Below are 21,691 nucleotides of genomic sequence, written 5' to 3' on the forward strand. Positions count from 1 at the left end.
TCTAGAAAAGGATTGCTCGTAGCGAAAAAGAATTACTACTCCCGAACAATTTAAGTTTTTGTTCTTATAGTTTTTTTTTTTTTTTATGATATGGTACACATCATCTTGCATAATGAGCGGAAAATTAATGAACTTCAATACAAATACTTTTTCTGTCTTTCTTTCTTCTTCTTTTTGTTTAGCACTGAAACATGAATTGTTAGTTTTCAAAATATCTTTTAAAAGAGGGGGAGAAGCTACATCGTCAGTTGAAGACCTTTTGAAATAGTCGCTTGTTTTCATGTTAAATTAAGGCATTCTATTTTTTTTATACATTTATAAATCATTATAATTGGTTATTAAGTAGCTTACAATCTTTTTTAAAAATTTACATGATTTTGGATATTTGTATTTTTAACAATTTTCAGCATTCATTTTTAATGCATATTTACGTGTTCTGTCATCTTGCACTAGGATTTTTATTATTATTATTGACAAATTGTTGGAAAACAACCTTTTTATCAGTTTTCTTTTTCCTAAACAGACTATTAATTTTTTTATTCATTTAATTTCGACTTTATTTTTATTCGACTTAGTTTAATATTTAAATTGCATAATTTTGGCAACATTAAAAGTAGGCATGTGACTAAAAATTTGTACTTCGTTTGTTGGGATTTTTTTTAAACTATTTGTGAAACACAAAAAAAAATATCCGTGTTATGAAAAAAAAATTCATACTCCTTATTTCCAGTTCGCCTTGTAATCAGTTAGATCCAAGACTCGTAATAAACTCTGTATCAAAAGAGAGAGAAAGAGAGTTTCAATCTTCTATGCTTTGATTGTGCAATGAACGCTCGGGATTTACCCATTAATGTGTGGTAGGAAAACCCACTTTTTTATACTCACCATATGGTTGTGTATCTATTTTTCACATAATTGTTGAATACCGAAATTTTATTTAACATAGGTGAATGCTTGATTAAAGATTTAATATACTGCGAATTATTTGCTTTTAAAAATTTCATATTATAATCTCAAATCTTTAGAAACCGTCGTTCGTGATTCAAATGTATGATCACACTTTTAGTATTCAGTATTAAAGAGTTTTTTCTTTAACGTCCGTCATGCTCCAGGTAATAAAAATAAATTTTTCTAAAATTTTATTGGAAATTAATAAAATAAATATTTTAAACTTTTCGCATTTGTATTCTGTTGTTTTACGCATCATACCGAGACATAGCCTGCTCTGGGCTCTCGAGAAATGAAACAATAATTTACTGATTCGCTCACAGTAAAAAGATTGGATGTTTAAGATTTATACCTAAATATATTTGCTTTGTGTGTGTGTGTGTGTGTGTGTGTGTGTGTGTGTGTGTGTGTGTGTGTGTGTGTGTGTGTGTGTGTGTGTGTGTGTGTGTGTGTGTGTGTGTGTGTGTGTGTGTGTGTGTGTGTGTGTGTGTGTGTGTGTGTGTGTGTGTGCATGCAGCGTAACTAAAATTAAATTTTCTACGCATTAAAGTCCAAACTAAACCAAGCCTTTTGCTAATAACTCAACATAGAAATACAGAACCCGGTCTATGCGTAGTGGACCCATCTTGATTATCAGACCATGGTTCAGAATTGTATTAGATAATTCTTACTATTTCAGTCTGTGGCCTGAAAATACTATAATAATCCAACAAATTGCGCCTTACCTTGTTTAAACCTATTTAGGACAAAATCTAAGTAAGGCCTCATTTCCGGCAGCATTTTATTTATTGGCGTAAAATAGCAGGCTGCTCCCACTTATGGCTTTTTTGCAGTTCTTGAAAGCTTTGAACTGCATTTGTCGTATTTCAGTAAGGTCTTTGAACTAAAAGGTGCATTAATATGAAGACGCTATGCTCTTCAGAGCAGAGGATGCCTCTGGGAGACACGCTTAGCTTCCCCTTTGGTATGATATTATGGAAAAGCGCGATGTCAAAGATGTACGATTCAAAGCCCATTTTTCTCTTACTGAGATCTGACGTTGTATGACTTAAGGGCATATTTAATAGACTTGTGAGTAACTGGTATTTGCTTCATTTGGCGAATACGGTATTTATTTTCCCTCTTGTTTATTTAGTACACTCTTACATCAATTAGTCGTGGAATTTATTTTAAACCTACTCTTGCGCGTGGATTTCAAAAACGATTATATACGTCAACAATTGTGAATGAATTAAGTTTGTGAAGGAAAGACGGAGGGTCGATAGAAAGCTTGTTTCTCGTAAACATCAATTTTTATCTTCTAATTTGGCGAGTATAAAGACTGAAACTCTTGTAATAGATTATATATTATACAATATATAAGAATGAAGTCTTTTAAAAACTATGGGGAAGTATAGATATTATTTAATTACCAAATGGTCTTAATACCGCTGTAGTTATTTAAATCAATTTAATTCTATTACCTTTTACTTTTCCTTTTTTAAAATTACTTTTGTTTCTGTTAATTCGTATTATTTGTGTAAATTCTTTTTTTGACTAGGAATTGATCTGGCGTTATTTGTTGGGAATGAGACTCGATCTTATATGTAATATGTGTATATTCTTTACAATTTGTAAATGTTGGCGTTTTGTAAAATATCTGATGTATTTTAAGCAAAGTATAAAAAGCTTATATTTTGTGTCCATTCTGTATCCAGTTGGTTAGGGACTTTACAGACCAAGTTTCACTATTTAAAGTCCTTGAGCCTGAAAAAAAGAATGTGCAGTGGAATTTAAAATATTGCATCTTTTCTTTTTATCAATCACAGTTTGATCTTTTCTATTGTTGGAATATCTTGTGTTTCATTTTGTATTAAATACATATTCAGATGTATCTTTTTGGTAAGACTTTTGGAACTTTGTCAAATTATTCATCATTCTATATGATGCTTGAAGAAAGTATGTTAGTTACTAAATTAAAGCTGGTAGCATTCTGTAGAATTCGTGACATTACCGCTACAACACGTTCTGTTCTCTATTCGAATATCTTCTGTGACAATGAAAATACGGAGCAAAGTCTAAAAAGACAGATTCGACGAAGTAACATACCTACTACGTTAACGAAAATAATCACTTCAGATTTTAATAGGAGAGGAGCTCTGTGGATATGTATAATATATATACATATACCTTGTAAATTTTACATTCCTCAATAATGCCATGATTACAAGTCCATTGTACATTAATTTTTGTTAAAGTATTGGTAATTTATAGGTAAACGAGATTTTTACTTTTTATTGTAGTTCACAATGTGAAATGAGACTTCCCTCACTAATCGTCCTCTACAAGTACAAGATGTTTCAAAAGGTCCTTTACTAACTTTTAGAGGTAAAGTAGACATAGAAAACTAATCATTTCACAATAGAACTTAGAAACTCAAATTCAAAGAGTTGCCGCTACAGGAGGTTCTTTGGCAGTGAATTAGATTTTTTTTTAAAATACCTCTAGTTAATTATTCAACGTTGGTTTAATGGAATACAAAATTCTAATAGCACAACAACATAGTTACAACAATAACATCATACATGGCATCATACTTTGGACGTCAGGTCTTAGGAGATTAACTATTTTAAATGTTTGTTGTTAAAACTGCGTAGTATTTTCTATTGTATATGGTACTATGTATCCTGCTGGCGTCCTGGCCTAGGGGTAGCGCGTCTTCCCCATGATCTAGGCGTCCCGGGTTCGAATCCCGGTTCGGGCATGGTTGTTCATCTGTGTTCTGTTATCTGTGAGGTGTGTGAATGTGCCCCCCTGTAAAAAGGGGTTGTGCAAGCGAATGTGCGAATTTCATCTTCATATGAGCTAGAAGTCAGACTTCTGCCTCGGGTACTCAGGGGTCATTACCCTCAGAAGCTACTGCACTCCCCTTTCCGTAGTAACGCGGACACGACATCATCATCATCACTATGTATCCTAACATACGGCATATAATGTTATTCATGCACCTATGGTATTCTAATAGAAATTTGTATTCCATTAAATCTGTATTCTACATTTTATCTAATGTATCATTTCTTTTAATGAAAATTAGCCTTTTTAATTAATTTATTAACGAAGATATCCCTGTTATTATTGCCTTTGCATTTGCGATCCCATACTCTGTTATATAAATGAGTTGTTTTCATATATCTGGCCTACTTTTAAAGTTTGTTAACGATCTTTTGGGACACTCTGTATACTAGTCAAATGTTCCATATTTGCGTTTTTGTATTGTATGAATCCATCAAGCGTGCCTTTACATATGAAACAAAAAAATTCCATTTATCTATTATTAATAGTTTTATTTCTATTTGCTTAAACTATTTTAATAATTTCATGAAATCTGCATATGAAGCATGTTAATTACATGGTTTTATTCGCAAAAATTAAAGAATTCGTTTTGTATAGAAATTTATGTAGCAATTAAAAAAGTAAGTTAAATTATCTTTGTATTTTGTTTTAGTTAGCCAATTATACGAATTGTCAAGTATATGTTTGTTGCTCATTTAATGATCTGTTCTTTAATATTGAAAGCAGTCTCGTGACTAAATTGTTGAAAGTTACATCTACATTTATGCATAATTATCGTCAATAAAATATTTTTCAATTAAAATAATTTGATTTATAGAAACTATAGGAATAGAAATTACATATGTTATTTATTTATTTTGTGTGTAAAATCTACACAAAAAATTAAGACAAGTCTTTTAATTTTCATTTCATAACATTCTGATTTTTTTAATCACTTGTTTTATAGATATAGTTTATTTTTCCTTTTCTATTTTATATATATAATGAATGTAGTATTTAGTATAAATAATTTAATCTCTTATCGTTCTACTTGAAAGAATTTAACAAAATTATTTCTGACACGTCACCGGTGGAAATTGTTTTCTGGAACGCTTCTTTTGATTGTGTGGGTGGGTGGAAGCTGTATTTAAAGTGGGTTATTTTTTTTATCTTCATTGTTTCGATTTTTATGCCTCGTTTAATTTCAAACTTTTGTTCTTTTTAATATATTTGTCCATTGTCAAATTTTTAAAGCTATGCGTTCCTTTTCCTTGGGTTTTGTTTCACAGAGGTTCTGCGCTATATTTATGAAAAAATTTAAGTGAGAGATGAATCGAATGTTTTATTTATTTGAGGCAGAGCGCTGGAGATGGATGAAGGGATGGCATGGACCACACATGGGGTTTCCTTTAAATTTACGGGTTTAACTGTAACTTTTCTCAATGTATTACATATTTTAAGCAAAATTTATTTTTTAATGCATGTTTTCTTGTAGTAATTCCTACCTTTTTGAATTCTAAGCAATAATTTTCCCAAACGATATATGGATGTGATGTCCTATATGTGATATCTTGATATTTGTTGACAGAATTAAATATTTCAACTCGAATGCGCTTTACTAATCCGTTACCGCCCTGCATCCCATTGATAAAGGTAATTACGTTTCTCTTCTGTGGTTAAGCTATACATATTCATTTTTTTTTTTATTTTGTCTAAGAAGTCAGTATGTATTTCTAAGTTCCTAAATAATTATCAAAAGGTATATATCACCCATTTATCAGATTTTATAACCGTAATATAACCTTTTTTATTTTCCGATTTCATGCAAGGAATTCGAAAATAAAAAAATTTTTTTTTTTGGTATATATTTTCCGATATTTAAAAAAAAAATATTTTAATGTATATCCATAAAAATTTTTTTTAATTACTCTTTTGACGAATTTTTCAGTGATTTTTTTAAAAATTAAATGAAAACAAAATTATCTTGGAATTTTTGCTTCACAATTATCTTAACTTTATTTAACTTAAAATAAAAGAAATTTGCTGTGAACAATGCCTGAAATTAATTGGGCAGTAATGGATTTAATCGACGCATTTGCCTCTGCCTAATGAAATAGCATAAATTTTTAAAGGCTTTAGTAAAAGGAAGCTTTTATGTTTAAATAATATTGAATATTTAATTTTTTTCCTTACTTTTTTTTTTTTAATCTGTTAATTTCTTTACCTTAAAACAATTTTCAGATATTCAGGCTTCTATTACAGTTTTTATTTGACGTTAAAACTGATTACCACGTTTAAGTTCTTGAAAGTGATTGCAAGTTCTAAATTGATGAAAAACAAATCAGAAAAAATATATATAATTTTACTAATTTTTTTTCAAAAGAAAGTGTTTCAATAGAAAGACGGAGTTTCAATTTTAATTTAATTTCGTTTCAATTTTTAATTTAAAATTTCGTATCAACTTGTATTTAAATCAGATAAGTGTTATGATGTTCATTTTGGCGTATTTAATCACGTATGCGAAATCGGATACCTGAAGTCGGTTACGCGTACGTTGCGAATCGTTTTGCTGTAAAATAAAATTAATTTAAATTTTTAAATGGGATATTCAATATTTTATATGAAAATGTTTGTAAAAAAAATTCCGCATTTCTGATTTTCTTGAAAAAAAATATCTGGATATTTCTTCAGTGTTTTTGCTAATTTCTCATTATGTGGAAATACCGTAATTGTGGCAGATCAAACAACTTCTCTAATAATTTGTAATTTTTATTCGAACGACTAATCAACAGTTTTTTTAGTATAATTTCTTCTCAAAATTTGAATTATGTAAAATTAATGAATTATACGTTCTGAATTATTATTCTTGAAAATTTTTTAATTCATTTATTAATTAACTAATTGACAAATTCATTCCATTTACTATCCAATTATATGTCACATTTTGTTTTGAGTAGTTAAAGTTAATTATAAAAATGAAACAATACGGGCACTATCGATTTTTAAAGCATGTCAGCCAGAATTTTGTTTTATAAACTTATTGCCTTTGAATTCCAACTCTCGATATAAGATTTTTAATACTTTGATTCATAAATCAGACTCATTGTTGTACGCTAATTGCTCATAACTCAAAATTTTATTGTTATGTTTTGAGTTCTGATAAATTAATAATTTATTTGCCCACAAATTAAAGAACGAACACATTAAATAGACCAAAATCAAAGAGCATAGACCTTTTTGTTACACCTGCCTGCTAATTAGTTTATGACAGTAGTTTCGTACCAATCCAGTGCCCGCAAACTAAATCCTAACAGCTGGCCAGCGCTAACGGTCTTGTCATTTTTTTTTTTTTTTTTTTTTTGATCTTTGTGTTTTCAGGGTGCTTCCGATTCGCCTCGTTGAATTGTCATTCCAAGGACAAAACAACCAACTAAATTCACTTCTTTTTGTTAAAAGCAGTGCACCAAGTGATTTCACCCACGCGTTGCAGTTGCCATGTTTTTGAGAATAAAATAAGTACTCTGATTTTATCGGTGAAGTAATCTGTCTAAATAAGGTGCCGGTCTTTCGAGAACTGTCAAAATATAACTCATCATTCTTCAACTAAACTCATCCGAACTGGATTTTCGAAAAAAGAAATTTTTCATGGAAAGATTTCTGCGATATGATTCAGTCTGGAGAGTAATCGGTTGACTTAAGAGAAGAAAAAGATTTGAGAACCTTTCAAAAAAAATCATTAAATAAGTCTGTCTTGATCTTTAAATTCGATCAACTTTTTTGAGCAATATAAAGGGTTTCGTAAAAAAGAAAAGTTATGCATATCCATTTATTTATTTTTGTTTCTCTTCTTTCCTTATTGTTTTGGTCCCCACTCCAGAGCTATATGCAAGGATTTGTTTTTCTACAAGATGTTTAACGATGAGGTATAGCCGGTCTTTCATTTCTTTATAAAATGGCATAACACATGCATTGGGCCTAAATTAAAGAATTTAAGAATTTTATTTATGTAGATAATTTTTATATACTTTTTATCATAGCAAGTTTGAGATGATTGCTTTGAAAGTTGATTCTGAAAATTTTCATTTCATTTAGTTTTAAATGGACGGGGGGTATTAATACATGCATTTACAGAAGTATTTGGATTTGTCAAATAGTTTTGAACCAATCAGTGATGTCATAGTTGTAGCTCTAATTAATGTTTAAATTAGTTTGTGTACATTATCACATTTACACCTTTTAAAAAATAAATTTGTTACTGGTGATGCTTTTACCCTTTGATTTTTGCAACATGGTCAAAAATTACACGTATTTTTCAAAAGCCATTTGAAGCCAAATCAACCTCTAATGATATTAAAATTTCATTTACATCTCTTGAATAGTAAAAAAAAAATCGCATTTTCAGGATTTCATGATAATCTTTTTATGGGAAGGGTTAAAAAATATAGGAAAATTAATTGCTGATAGTTTCAGTTGATGGATGACTTGTTTGCTTTGCAAGTTTTTGTCTTTGCAGTATCTAGAACAGAAGTAAAAATTGCAATTTAAAATGCGGTTTTCTTTTACACAAGCCATTCAGAAGGGAAAATAAGGCTTATAGGTCTGTCATGTAATGAACATTTTTACTCGCAATCGAATTTTCACAATTTTTTAATGGTTTGCGGTTTATTTCGCTTTTTTTCTTCCTTTACATTAAAAAGAGAGAGAATATAAAAATAGGTTTCATTATATTTTCAAAAAGTTATTAAAAATAATTAAACTTTTGTTTTTGACTTTTAATAGCATTAATACCGTGCTAATCATTTACCAAAATTTTTCCATTGTGTATATTCTGGCAGCTTTTAATCCACACCATATATTTGCGCAGTATACACAAAATGAGGTTTTGCACCTGCAACTACATCAAATCGTATCCATTGTATATAATCTGGAAATAATCTTGAATGGTATGTGCGATGTTATTAGGAAAGTGGATCTTGTAGTTTAAAATATTCTTAGATATAAAGATAGTGACTCTTAAATGCGCGGTCATTATTTATAGGGGAATATAACTTCTCTCTAAGGCTATGAAACGTGTGTTTGCGTGATTTATATTTACGTTTAAATCATTTATTATTCATCTGTTGACTGCAAAACGCTTCTAAATGTCTCATTATTGAAGTTAAAAGACTAGACGTCCTCTTTCTCCCATCATCGCCGTTTAATGTCGATTATCCCACTTAAGAATTTGCTTGCGGATCTATAACTTAACAATGGCGTTGATTTCATGACATTTTCAGTTTAAAATAAGTTTAAGTATTTATATGTTGACCATCTTGATTTAAAGGATTGATTTTTACTTATCTTAGTGGTGTAATCTAATATATTGTTCCACTAAGATAAAGGAATGAAAGGAATAGAAGTTGAGGAAATTAAAATGTACTTGACTACTTTTCTTATCCTTTTTTTTTTTAACCATCTAATAAATAATAGAAAATTGTAAGAGCTTTGAAATCGGTTTATAAATCTATGCTGCCTTTTACTTTAAAAATCTTTTTGTACTAATTCTAAAATTCAAATCTAATATATTATTCTACTGTTCCGTAATCTGCTTGATGCATATTTCAATTCAACTATCTGTTAAATTTTGTGTTGAAAAATTGTTACCCTAGATTGTTTATTTTTAGAATTAAAGATTTATAAATTATTAATCTATTAAAAAGTGCACACCAGTTGAAATCTTAAAATGCCTTTTTAAAAATATAGAATTCTTCGTTTTCTGATTTCTATATTAGTATTACCTGCTATGTTGCCTGTTAAGCATTTTGGCTCTATAAGAAACAGAAATTACGATATTCGTAAAAGAGCATTTAGGGAAAACGCCGCAGCTCATAACAATAGAACTATAGTATGGAAGTGAAAAACTTTTAAGAGGGTGGGCTTAAATTTGTATTCTTTTAAATTTTTGTTTCCACACGAAATGTTCCTTCTAATCAGGTAATTTTAAACTGAAAAAACTTTAATAAATATTTTTACAGAAAAATTTTAAAATCGTATTTTTCGTAGGTATTTATAAGTCGTACAAAAGCATTTAAATGTCGTATTTTTATAAAAAAAAAAAAAGAACTATTGTCAGCACTATCGGAACAATGATATTAAAGTTTTATTATGCGTACTTTAATTAATTTCAATTACTGTCAAGTTGTACTCGAATACATAAGCGGAATGTGCATTTAAAGAATTGATATAACCGATTGATTTCTGAAGAATAATTGCGTCTACTTATTTTAGTTATTAATATTATTTGTTGTCTTTATCTAGTATTTTTATTATTATTTTGCTCCAAAAAATGATTGGATCTATTTTGGAGCCAACCAAAAATGTAACGAATTTCTCACCTTCACATTATTGATTTACATCCTTTTTATAAATATTTTGTCTATGTAAAATATGATAATTTTTAACAAGTGTTTCGTCCTTGAATACAATTATACGCATCTCGGTTCTCATAGAACATGTAGGAAACAGCTGTAGCATTCCAGTTTCACTTTCTCTTTACCCATTTTTAAATGCATGCTCATTCAAACGTTACGGGGATGAAACTAATCCACAATTCCCCATGTTTCTACTCTCGGGTAGATTCCGAAGAACAAAGCGATTGAATCCAATCTGAGTTCTTACCCAGAATCAACGACCTCAACTCTTAAATAAATCTGTTCAATGAAAGAAAAGCATGTTGTTAAAGAACCATTTAAAAGAATTCTCTCTTGCATCAATCCCTTCAATCAAAAGCGCCAAGGACTTGATTAAGCCGTGTCTGTCACAAAGCAGACTTCTCGCAACTTACAAGTTAACCTCTTTCTGGTAAGTGAGGAGCTGATGGGGGATCTATGGGCGAGCAGATGACCTTGCCCCTCACACCGGATGCCCGTTCCACGCGTCACTGACGAACCGTTTTTTCCCACCTCATGCGTGAGAAGAAAACTCCAGGTGGAGCCCAAGACCTCACGTGACAAGTAATTTTTGCTTTTCCTGTTGTGATTTTCGTTTTGAAAGTCGCGTATAAACAAACCGCACTGTATCAAATTGAGTCGTGGGTCTGGAAACGCGACTCGATTGCCTGTGTAATTTGAAAGCGCGCATTGCCGGTCATTGTCGTAAATTGTATGTTTCTTGTTCTTGTCAACAATGTGGGCTTCGTATCTCCAATATGTAGTTTACCTTTTTTGGGTGGGGATCCTTTTTCCTTTCTCTTCTTGCGTGCATTTACCTCTTAATGATACCCACGAGACGTTCGCGGTGGAGAATAGTCAAAGTTTAATTATTTAAACCGTTCATTATTTCCTCCGAACTGCTGTTCTTAGTTAAATGGCTCGATGGCGCTTTTTGTGCATTTTGTACTATATAATCTTTTTTTTAAGGGGTGGGGTCTTGCGGACACATATATTTCGATTTGTATTTTTTTTTTCTCACCTAATTTTTAAAAATATCATGATTTTTTTAAAAAAAATGTTTTTATAACAAGTCTCAATTTCATGTCATTCGTTTTAAGTAGCAGTGAGTTAATTTCGTTTGAATTTTGGACTTTGTTTTGTAATAAAAAAGAGTAACTGTTTTTGTTACTGTTTGTTCAAAAATTAACTGCTTTATAGAAAAATACTTTCTGTTTTTATTATTGTAATTTTTTTCTTAACAGTCGGTGCAAATACACGTATAAAAACGTCTTATTAATTAGATCTTGTATTAAAATTCGGTCTTTATTTTGGTTTTTATTATTTTTCCAGTGATGTAATTTCTCTTATCCATCAATGTTCCAATAATGCTTTTGATGTTTCATATAATAAAATGCTGCTTTAAAAGTTTTTAAAATGATAATTGGATTTTTTGATACCCTTATACTCATCTTCATAATGATTCTATAATTTTATTATAATGAAAATTTATCTGAACTGTTTTTGTTTAACAATTTTTGCGTGTGATTTTTCTCTTCCAATATTGTAAAAAAGGACTTTGAAATTAGTTTCTGATCTTATACATAAATAAAATAATTTTATGTTTATCGCTATTGTCCTTTATTTAACATTCGTGCTAAAATATGACTTTGTATTGCAATCCTATTTATTTCCATTTAATTAAATCTGTAGTTGATTAGGTTATATCTTAACGATTTTTTTTTTTGTGTGTGTGTGTGTGTGTGTGTGTGTGTGTGTGTGTGTGTGTGTGTGTGTGTGTGTGTGTGTGTGTGTGTGTGTGTGTCTTTGTCTTTGAAATTTTAAAATTCATGCGAACCTTTGTTATGTTTAGGAAGAATTTGGAATCTATGAATTATCCAGTATTAGTAGTATATAACTGAAATATGACATTCTGGAACATAAAAATAGATGGCTTTAATTGTATTATGTTCTTTACAATCTTATACATAGGGTATTTAGAATGTATGTTTTTAGCTGTTCCAAAGCGAGGGAAAAACTGTCACTTTAAAATTTAGTAGTAAAAATTTCTTCCATTTGTTACATTCATCTAAAAATTTTCCGAAAGTAAAAATCTTAATTTTAGCCACTTCTTTGTTGATTTTGCATTTGCAGTATTCTCAAGAAAATAATAATCGATTATATGTATATTGAAATATTTTGGGCCAAGATTTCGCTAACTTTTCTGCGAAATTGATTCATCAGCAAGTGAAGACTAATATTTCGTATATATTTTCTTTCCATGAGCTTCTTAGAAACAAAAGGAAACTTTTATAATTTCTGTTTTTCGTATGATTTCAGTCTGCTAGGTTTTCTCCGTCAATTATAATGAATCAGAGAAGGTAAACAGGTGATCAATTTCTTTCAAAAATAAACTACTGTTCTAATTGTCTTGCATATCTGTACAGTGGTTTGAAATTACAGTTTCTCTCTCTCTCTCTCTCTTTATAATATCGAGAAAATTATCCGTAAATGAAATTGATCATGTAATTAAAAAAAATCTTACTGGTAGAAAAATTTTTTAAATATTAATATTATGCAAAAATCTATTCAAAAAATTTATGTACTTTCATTTTTTACATTGCGTTTATCTATCTGAAATAAAACAGTTTGCATGGTGACATAATTTTTAGATCTGAGTTTGCAGAGTTAACTCGCTCAGAAAGAAATCTTAGTGAAATTTGGTGAAAGCATTTAACAGTTTAACCTTCGGAATCTCCTCCCCTTAAAAAAAACGTAAAATGTAATTAGTACTGCATGTAAGTACAAAGAAGTAAAGTAATAAGTATAATTTAATCCATGGTTGCCTCGCTCAATTTGATTGCAACAAATTAAAACTTATCTACTTTTACTATTATTCAGAATGAATTGTTATTTTCGCACTTTACAGTGTCCTTGATTTCGTTAAAAATATGATAGAAGCATTAATGAGTTACTGAGTATTACTGAGTACAGTTCTAAAGTTGAAATATTCATCCACTTTAGTGTCTTTGTTGCAAACACAGTGAAACTCGTAAAGGGTTGCACTGATGAAAAGAGTATGGCTTCCACAGGCTTAGAATATTAGGTTATAAACCAAATACCTCATAACTGAGTTTATCATACTGAGTCACATTTTAAGCTAGTGTTAATTTGTAGTGGATTATAATTTAGAAAGGAGTGAACTCTGTTATTTTTCTGCTCCAATTATTTCATTCGTATTAAATTTTTACCTATCGACAAATTTCTGCTTGTTTGTGCATAATCGTTATTTTTTTATTACTTGTAAAAGAAAGTTATCAAATATTTTTTTCAGTAATTTTTAGGGATGTATTCTAAAATAATATTGACTATTTGATGAATTTAATTCTTAACACATCCGCAGATAGTAGAATGTCAAGACAAAATGGAAAGAATTTGTCATTATTTGAGACCAATTAACCATTTAGCGTGAAATTCAAAAAATTAAGACTATACTGAATGCATGAAATACGTCTTATAAGTTTGAATGTCACAACATTACGCCCGCGAACGTCTTTATGAATACTGAAACAAATGTCTTATTTATACAATTTATATTAGTTTTAATTATATGCAACATTTGTTAGTTAACATACTTTTGTTTGTTTTTATAGATACCTGGAAATCCTGATTCAGATTACTCTAGTGCAGCAGAAGCTTTGCAGCAGTGTTCGCTTTATTCTCCTGGGGACTCCTCTTCTTCTCAGCAACATGCTGCATCCTCTTCCTCTGAAAATGGTTTGTTTCTATTTTTTAAATATTTGTCAATATTTGATATTCATTTTGGTTTTATACCTTTTTTTCTGCTTTAAAAAAAGTGACAATTTCTGTTAGTATTTGTATTATAAGATGCAAATGACTAGTTGAATTTGGCTTTTATATTATACTGATTAGTATTCTGCATTTGGCTCAATACCATTTTTGTCCTATTTCAGTTAGACTTGAATAATTTAATAAATGATTAATTAAACTATATACCTATTTTTTAACGTGAAGGAAGGTTTTATAGAAAAAAAAAAAAAAAAACCTTAACTGAGCAGTTATTTATTAATTAATTATTATTAATTAGGTATGCTTAGTTCAAAATTAATATTTTCATTTTTTTTCTTGTATTCCTTATAAACATTAATATAGATTTTCACAACTTTTGTTGAAAAATGAAAAATCTTGTGAGGTAGAACTAATTTCGAGTTGGTTAGAATTTCTCACCTTAATTGTTTTAAGCAATTTGGTTTGAAGCATTTTTCTCGATTATAATTTTAAATTGTCATCTTTTTGATTTAGCAAATATAGCTTCGGATTATAAACCTGCTCTACCACCAAAACCGTTTCAAGGCCCTCCAGTTTATCGTGAACCTCCAACCCCACCTGTACATGATGAACCCCTTCAACATCCAGACATATGTATCAATTCTGCAACTCCATCATCTCATCAACGACCAAATGTTAGTATTTAACTTTAAATATATTTTATTTTCAGTAGTGAAAGATGTTTTAATAAAGTTAGAAGGGGAAAAAATCTGAAATTTCGTGTTTTTATTTAGGAAAGTATGGCCTATTCTCATCCGCCTAATTTAAGCGAAAGGCCTGATCGTCTTGGTTCTAGAACACATGCTTGGGTACAAGAACATAAGGTATGAAAGAAATTATATTTGATTACCTTTTTAAAAATCACTATGCCAGAATTTTTTTAAACATGTATTGTGACGAAGTTTAGTATTTTTAAATGGCTAAATTTTTTTTCCTTCCTGTTTTGCAGACATCCGGAAAACTTGTTGGAGAAAAACTATCTTCTCTTCAAAGAAAATTGCGGTCATTTCTTAGTCAGTCATCGAGCAAGGTATTTTACCATTATGTTGCAATTATGTGCTAATGTTTCTTTTAAATCTTGTGACTGGAATGTTGTGACCTTTTAAAACACCTAATAGTTTGCAATTTCTGTGGAAATATTTTAGTTCTGTGCATGAGAAATAGATATATAGTAAATAAATGCATTTCAATTATATTATCATTATCAAATAAATTAATATTTATTTTCAAATGGTTTAAATTTATCATAGCCTTTATTTTTTTTAATCTCCAAGTTTTGTTATGTAGAAAGACTAAATGCATTGTATTAATCTTCTAGTTAGTTATGTAGAAGACTAGGTGCATAGAAGACTAAATGCATCAGATTTATATGTTAAAATTTTGCATTTAAAAAAAGATAATTTTTGCAGGAATTGACTGAACTGGAAAAAACTAGTTCCATTGAAGAACCCAAAGTTGAAACACGAGATAACTGGAATTTTCAAAGTGCTCCAGAGGTGAAAAAATTTTAACTATTATCTTAAATATTTTGTTTCATATTTTAAATTACTCATTTCCTTAATTTGTGATATTCTTTATAGAACATTCGAAGACCTAGAGGTTTTAGTTCTACTGGCTATAATATGAATACCTCATCAGGAAATGATCAACTGAGTTACATATCTCCATCTTCTTTTGGGAGCAACAGTGTAGCCTTATCCATTCCACAATCAACAAACCATGCACATCATTATAAACCATTTCAGCCGGAGAGGTAGAAATTTTATTTGATATTTTAAGCTGTAAATGAAAATTTTGTGCGTTCCAGAAGCAAAATTGTTTCCGGTGGTTCAAAAAACACTTCTTATGCTGTTCACAAGGCTATTGTTTTCTTTCAATTGTTTGATGATTCTAAAGTTCTTGTTAAAATAATGGCATCCAGAATTACTAATTTCAATACCATTTCTGTGACTAATCTTTGGAATCGAAAATTATATTTTCACTGAATTCCTGATAACAAATACTTAAAAGTTCCCACACTCTGAAGTAACAACATACATTTTACTATGCTTCGCAGTTTATCTTGCAGTATGTCCGGGTTTCTTTGATAAAATTAATGAGATTGTAAAAATATGGTTCCCCATTCTTCTCTTTATCCACCAACAGTTACTGTAATTAGTTAGGTCTTCATTTGCAAACATGTATGTGAAGAATATTAATTATATATCAGTCTATCTCACTATAGATTGATATTCTCTTCTTCATCAGTGGCTTTCTTATATCATCTCATATATGATATTCATGGCATTTACACTGAATCTTTTATTTAGAGTTTGACTGTATTCATTCTTTATTGTTGACATAATATATCAATGTTTGCACATAGCTTTAAGATATGATCGATGTAAGGCATAATATATTGTTAAATATGTGGAACAATAAGTTTTGATATAATCATGCTATAATATAGGACTGAAATGCGAATTTAAATTACTGAATTTTTTTCTGATATCAAACATATATACTAAATAACGAAGTATAAATCAGATCGACAAAAAAAAATTTTATACGCATATATAAAACATTTATATTTTTATACGCATTTTTCTGGATGCAATTTTTATTTCGAGTTAAAGAAATCGTTTCGAGAGTTATTACCAGAGGAATAACACTATGCATTCATTTTATCAAAATAGGGATAGTTAACGAAACCTCTACAAATAATATCGGTTCTGCTCTGGTGGTGAATTTTAGAACTCTTTCTGAGTCAATTTCGAAGATTTTTTTACTGCGGTTGTCTGTGATGATTTTTGTTTTTTAATATTAACTCCTAAATATAATGTTCATTGTTGGGAGTTTCTGCTATTTAATGTTCCATTGTGTTGCACTTCTTTGAATTAGTATATGATTTTAAATGTGTTCATCTCTACAGCTGATATATCTATCCGGTTTGATGTAAATGTATGTGGGCATTATGTTGAATTTTGTAAATAAAATACTAATTTATTTAGACACCCATTTGCTGCTGCTACAAATGTTTCTGAGCAAGAAGATGCTACTGACCCTGACCAAATGCGTGACACTTGCAATAAACTGTTTGCGAGAGAACAACGGATAAGCTGGACAAATTATTTAAATCCAAGGGTATGCTCCTTCTTTGATTTCCTATAAAATATTTTCATATATTTCAGCTCAATATCTGCAAGAAATGTTTAATAAATTGCTTGGTATTTAGCATATTGCCTTGTTTTTAAAAAAATTACTTTTATAAAATCTTTACACATTCTTAATATATATTTTCAGAACTCATACTCTAATAACATAAAGTCCTCCTATGATTATGATAAGTTAGTGCCAAAAGAAGTGATCGGGCGACCATCTCAAGAGAAGAAACCTGAAATGTCAGCTAATTGTGAAGCTCTTTATGGAGGTGTTACACCTTTTCCCAGTTTTGCTAAAGCCCATGAAACGTCTTCAAAGCAAATGGATCACCAGTCTCGAACTGGTGATGGCTCTTATTATGCTAAGAGAGTACAAAACTTTAGTGAGGAAGTGAATGCAGTCCCTGCATCTTCTTGTGAGACTAAAGTGCCAAGTGATGAAACTGAACCAACTTCTGCCGATGCATTACCAACCAGTACTACTGATTGTGGAGATGTAACTGATGTATATAAATCTTCTTCAGAATCAGGTAGAGGTACGATGCATAGTAGTATGCATGGTTCAAAAAGCGTAGTTTCTCCTCATAGTAGTGGAGTTAGTGCTGCAAGCAACCTTGATACAAGTATTGACTCTGATCATAGTGCAAGTGGAGCAATCTGGGGTCAGAAAAATCGCAGTTGTCAAGATAAAAGATATTCAGAGGAATATCAGGTAAACAAAGTCAAACACATATATGAGACACCAAATACATCCAGTACTTGTAGACAGTCAGCTGAAAAGGAAGAACCAGATGATGCTTCAAGTGAGAGTTTGTCAGTCACTCCACCTCTGCCACCACTCTCGCCTGCGCCTTCTCCTCCTGTCAGTGTAGAAAATTCCCCAAAGCTTTCTTCAAAGGCTAAATATAAATTATCTTTGAGGTAAGTTGAGCTACAATGTAAGTGGATTCATAGTTTTTTATTTTTTAGCCGAAATCAGTTTTTAAGATATGAAATTAAATATTCAATTTGAAACCGTCGAGATTCATTCTTCTTAGTTCTGTTTTTAATTCTCTAAGAAAATTAAAATCTGCGGATGGATTACCAACTGTATGTTTAGGTTTGTACATTGATATAACCATGCAATCATTTTAATTCTTCAGAATCAGGTAGCCTTTTTTGTTTGTTTGTTTTTCTTTCTTAGAAAAGCAATTAATTCTGTAATTTTGAGTTGTGCATCTAAATGGGGCAAAAAACCCATAACTATTAGTATACTAAGGCGTTTCGAGAAGTAAAGACTGAATGACTTGTATCCAGTCAAGACACTTTTAATTGATAAAATATAAATCGCATATTATTTACTGCATATGCTTTATTTTTTCACGTTGTTGCCATTATTGTCTAAACATTTAATAAGTTCCAGTACAAATATTTGTATCTCACAGTCACAAAGGTTTACCGTTTGTTGTCAAAAGGAAGCTTCAGCTTTGTCATTGATCTCATCATTATCTTAGAAGGTAAAGGAATAAGCGAAGGTTTCCGGGCTAAACAATGAGTGATCCAAATATTCTTACTTGAAACTTTTGATTAGTGCTATGGTTTGAATCGCTGTATGAAACATGTTGTCATGAAGCAAGCAGACATCACTTACCAGCATTCTCCTAATTTTATTTTGAATTGCCCATCTAAGATATTACAAAGTTTGGCAATTGTTGCACCTAAAGTGTCTCAGAAAATAGAAACCGTATATCCCCCCCCTTGAAGTTTTACATTTCTTGGCTTGTTGAGACTATGTACGGCATTGTTGTATTACCTTTCTTGGATGCTGGTTTGTGACGATGTGTCATCCCTTGTCACAGTATCGTCGAGAAACTCGTCGCCTCTTCTGCATAGCGTTGGAGGAAATCGAGTACAAATCCACTTTGTTTCGCTTTGTGTTTCTTCGTCAATATTTTAGCAGTTCAGCACCGCAAATTTCCTGTATTTTAAATTCAGTGTAACAGCTGCATAGATTTGCCATTGACACTTCTGATGTGATGTTTTGCAATATTTTGAGTGTGAAACTGTTATTTGCGCAAAGTGCTTCTTCAGTCTTTGAAGAAGTGCGCCAGAAATTACAGCCTAACTGCTCTATGCTTCTAATGAGTATTGGCCGTATTTACAGAGAAATCGCAATATAATTTCGTTGCATTTTATCTATTCATAATCGCTAGCAGCTTCTATGCTGATATCCTCGGGACTTTTACTTTTTTCATTAAGAAAAGGCATTTACCTTTGACAGGCTTCTGCAGTCTTTATTAGGCCACACTGTTCGAGCCAAATTTATCACAGGATTGGCAATAAAACTCTACTTGTGTATTTATACTTTTATAAATGCTGTCGTATTGTAAAATAACCGGCCAATTCATTTTTCTGACTCAGTAAATCTAAAATTAAAAGAAGTCTGTGTGAATTTAAATTTATTTATAAACACGATGGTAGTAAATAATTAAAAAATATAACATTTATACTCCTTGATTGATTATTTAACCTTTCAAACGGGTTAAATTTAGACTGATAGTGGAATATTTCTAGTAAAAGTATATCGATTACTATTATCTATATTATGTAGCTCTAATTGCTTATAATCCTTTTGTAATAATTAACTGCTCATATATATTGAATTTTTAGTGCATCAGCATTGAATGGCTGTTATGGGAAATCAGGTGAACATCAACAAAAAATTTGTGATTTGCCATCTAAAAGTTCATCTGGGAAAAAATCAGGCGTCAGAAGGACAACTAGCATTAATCAGACGACTTGCAGACATAGAAGTGGTAAAAGTTCGCAGTATGCCAAAGCTTCAGCTTCAAGCCACCGATTAGGTATAGCGCATAGTAACTGTGCTTCTAGAAAATGCAATAGCTCACCTCCATCTAGGCACCATTCAAGAACTCAGTTAGGTATTTATATTTCATATTATTTGGAATTTTTGTGTTAATTTCAAGAATTGTAGTATAGTAGTATTTATTTTCATATCACCCCTTGATTAGGTATTTTCATTAGAAATTTAGAGATTGCTATTTAAATCGATGGGTTTGGATTTTTCTTTTCATCTTTATAGGTTGTTTCTTCCTTTGTATTAAAGTTTCGTTGCTGTTTTCATTCTTTTTTCTGTGATTTTCTATTTACATATGAAATAATTATTGTCTTTGTGGTTTTTTTTTTTTTTTTTTTTAATTTTAGGATTTTGTCTGTTTTAGTTGTCAATTTTACGACATATTTTTCGAAAAAAACATGATTGATTCTTTAAATATGGTAGTGGAAATTGCATTATTGTCTTTATTGTCTTATTTCATTTTGGAATGAATTTCCATTCAAACCCACATCAATATGTAACTCACGGTTTGTGGATTTCTTCGTTTATGTTTTTAAAAAATGGGTTCGATTTCATGATATGACAGCGTTATAACTGATATTTGATCATAATTTGTCATTATTTTGTTATTTCTTCTAAATATTGTATATTTTCATATAAACTGTTTATCATAACAGTGAATAAATTGTTAATTGTATTGGTTTAAGATTTCTATGCTCAACTTTTTCATCAAACCAGATTGGAATTTTAAATTTTTATTGTAGAAACTCTTTATTCCTAGAATATTAAAAGAAGACAGATAAGTAATTTTGGATATAAACTTTTTGTAGAAGTCTTAATGTTACATCCTAGAATCATTTTTATACTACTAGGTCTTCATTTCATATTCTATTTTTTAAAAATTATGAATAAGTTTACTCTAAATGACAAAATATTGTTATTTTATTTCTAGCCTACCCTTGTTATTTGGATAATGCTGATCCAGAACTTACATCAACTACTACTGGATTGGATATGGAAAGTTTGCTGGACGATGATGATTACAGTAGTGATCTTAGTGCAACAGCTAGCACAATGGAACCAAATGAAGTTGCTATGATCAGGAAGCAGCTTGAAGGCTTAGAAACAATGTATTCTGAAGTAAGATTTTTTTTATTTAATTAAAAATATCGATTTGTTTTTCAGTGATTTTTTATTAAAAAGTCAGTTGTAGAATATTTAAATTCTTTGTCTTTTAATTGTGTTCAGTAAATAAATTAAAATGTATTTTAATGAGGTAGTTAGAATTCATTCATTCAAGGAAACCACAAAAACAAATTATTTTTATTCTTAAGATTTTCCAAAAAAAATTTCACTTGAAAATTTTCTAAAAGTGTAATGATTATTGAAAAATTATTTATGTAGATGTATTGTGATTCATTTTAGTGAAATATTCCATTCTAGGGTTAATTATTCGATTTTGTAATATCTAATATTAATCTTTTCTATCTAAAGGATTGATTGAAATACCTAATAGACTGTTATTTTTTCTAGAATATTTTTTTTTACCTTGTATTTCAAAATGAAAAGTGCATACATTATTAAGACTTATTAAAAAAGCGTTAGCATTGTGCATTAATTTTTTCAAATTCATTCTTTCACTGTCATGGACAAATTTTGGTAAAATATTTTTTTTCCATGGTGATATATATAGTTAAGGT

At 30.1% G+C, this 21,691-nt stretch overlaps 1 protein-coding gene across 3 annotated transcripts in view; it reads left to right on the forward strand.

Moving 5' to 3' along the window:
• LOC129958069 (uncharacterized) overlaps positions 1-21,691 on the forward strand; it is a 65,774-nt gene that overhangs the window by 37,911 nt on the left and 6,172 nt on the right. For 2 of the 3 annotated variants that reach the window (XM_056070240.1, XM_056070238.1), the window contains exons 2-11: positions 13,820-13,943; positions 14,490-14,650; positions 14,750-14,839; positions 14,965-15,045; positions 15,425-15,511; positions 15,596-15,768; positions 17,006-17,138; positions 17,298-18,076; positions 19,805-20,076; positions 20,944-21,131. In XM_056070240.1, the coding sequence (XP_055926215.1) occupies positions 13,820-13,943; positions 14,490-14,650; positions 14,750-14,839; positions 14,965-15,045; positions 15,425-15,511; positions 15,596-15,768; positions 17,006-17,138; positions 17,298-18,076; positions 19,805-20,076; positions 20,944-21,131 (2,088 nt within the window). Of the gene's footprint in view, positions 1-10,908; positions 10,966-13,819; positions 13,944-14,489; positions 14,651-14,749; positions 14,840-14,964; positions 15,046-15,424; positions 15,512-15,595; positions 15,769-17,005; positions 17,139-17,297; positions 18,077-19,804; positions 20,077-20,943; positions 21,132-21,691 lie in introns of those variants that run through there. The other variant, XM_056070241.1, reaches the window with a different exon arrangement.

Source organism: Argiope bruennichi, chromosome X1, assembly GCF_947563725.1.
Source record: "Argiope bruennichi chromosome X1, qqArgBrue1.1, whole genome shotgun sequence".
Classification (NCBI taxonomy): Eukaryota; Metazoa; Arthropoda; class Arachnida; order Araneae; family Araneidae; genus Argiope; species Argiope bruennichi.